General features: G+C 54.0%; 1 protein-coding gene across 1 annotated transcript in view; it reads right to left on the bottom strand.

The window, feature by feature from the left end:
* Nucleotides 1-1,927, bottom strand: part of COLGALT1 (collagen beta(1-O)galactosyltransferase 1) — a 35,733-nt gene that overhangs the window by 29,729 nt on the left and 4,077 nt on the right. Inside the window, 2 exon segments of the mRNA XM_011925907.1 lie at nt 792-909; nt 1,838-1,927. Coding sequence (XP_011781297.1) covers nt 792-909; nt 1,838-1,927 — 208 coding nt within the window.

The raw sequence follows: 1,927 nt of genomic DNA, 5'->3' as shown, positions 1-1,927 counted from the left end.
TTACAGGCACCTGCCACCAGGCCTGGCTAATTTTTTTATTTATTTATGAGACGGAGTCTCACAGTGTCACCCAGGCTGGAGTGCAGTGGCACAATCTCGGCTCACTGCAACCTCTGCCTCCCAGGTTCAATAGATCCTCCTGCCTCAGCCTTCCGAGTAGCCAGGATTACAGGCACCTGCCACCAGGCCTGGCTAATTTTTGTATTTTTAGTAGAGACAGGGTCTCCCCATGTTGACCAGGCTGGTCTCGACCTCCTGACCTCAAGTGATCCACCTGCCTTGGCCTCCCAAAGTGCTGGGATTACAGGCGTGAGCCACCGTGCCTGGCTTCTACAAAAATAAAAATAAAAAATTAGCCAGGCATAGTGGTGGGTGTCTGTGCTCCCAGCTACTCGGGAGGCTGAGGCAGGGGAATTGCTTGAACCCAGGAAGCAGAGGTTGCAGTGAGCCGAGATTGCGCCACTTCACTCCACCCTGGGCGCCAGAGTGAGTCTCTGTCTCAAAAAAATAAAATAAAAAAATAAAAATGGACTTGACCCAAGCGTCCAAACACAGGGAACAACTGGGGACAGAAAAGCCTATTCATTCCTGGTGCTGAGGGTCAAATGAATCCCAGCTCCTCCTCCACTGACCAACCACGTCACCTTAAGCAACCCATCTCCCCTCTCTAAGCCTCAGTTTACCCTTCTGCAAAATGACGTTAAGGATGGTCCTGGCATCCTGCTGTTCCGCCTTCCCTGGGGATACCCAGACCTGACCGTGATCCACAGCCGGCCGGCTGAGAAACTTACCAGGATGTAATCAGCCCATATGTCTCGAGCTGATTTCAGGGCTGCCTGGCGCAACTTCATGACATGCTCGTAGCGTGAGTCAGACCAGTGTTTCGGGCCTTCCTCGTCTGGGTAGGACCTATGGGGAGGCAGCTGTGATGTGGACATCACAAGGCACCATCAAAGCCTAGCGAGGGCCTGAGCTGCCTTCGGGGTACTCAGAGAGAGCTTCCTAGAGGAGGGGACATGTGAGCTGATCTGAGGGATGGGAAAAAGGAAACGAGGAGGAAAGAGAAGTGGGGAGAATGTCCCTGGCCGGAGGTACAGCCTGTGCAAAGGCCTGGAGGGAAGAAAGCCCGAGGCACACTGGAGGGAAGGAAGGAAGCTCAGACTGGGGCCCAGTGCAGTGGTCCATGCCTGTGATCCCAGCACTTTGGGAGGCAGAGGTGGGAGGATCGCTTGAGGCCAGCGCTTCGAGACCAGCCTGGGCAACACAGTGAGACCCTATCTCTATAAAAAGTACAAAAACATTAGCTGGGCATGGTTATATGTGCCTGTAGTCCCAGCTACTCAGGAGGCTGAGGTGGGAGGATAGCTTGAGCCCAGGAGGTAAAGGCTGCAGTAAGCTGTGTTCACTCCACTGCACTCCAGCCTGGGTGATGGAGTGAGACCCTGTCTCAAAAAAAAAAAAAAAAAAAACCCAGAAAGGAACTGGGTAGGGGCAGGGAGTCCATGCTGCCCAGGGCCTTAGGGAGTAGATAAACAGCAAAGTCAGTGCTGGGACCAAGACTGAGTCAGTGAGCCAAGGAACAAAGCAGTGGGCGTCCCCAGAAGAAAAAGGGAGTGAAGGAATGCTAGGTGCAGGGAACACCTTGGGCAAAGGTCTGACAGGAGGATTATGGCCTATTTGTAAAGATGAGGGAGGGTCAGAGTAGCTTAATGCTGCCTGGGCTGGAGAGGCAGGGACTGAGGGCCTGTTATTCTGTCCTGGGACAACAGGGAGCCATAGAGGGTGTGTGAGCAGAGGGAAAGCCTAGTCAGACTAGGAGCAGGGGAAAGGCGCTCACCTGGGCTCCTCCGCCGGTCGCCACTCCACGGAATGGTACAAACTCTTCACAGCCACCAGCCACTCCCGCAGCACAGTTGACGTGTTATCC

This window comes from Colobus angolensis, unplaced genomic scaffold (genome assembly GCF_000951035.1).
Source record: "Colobus angolensis palliatus isolate OR3802 unplaced genomic scaffold, Cang.pa_1.0 Scaffold66, whole genome shotgun sequence".
NCBI lineage: Eukaryota > Metazoa > Chordata > Mammalia > Primates > Cercopithecidae > Colobus > Colobus angolensis.
This window is presented reverse-complemented; position numbering and strand designations above follow the sequence as displayed.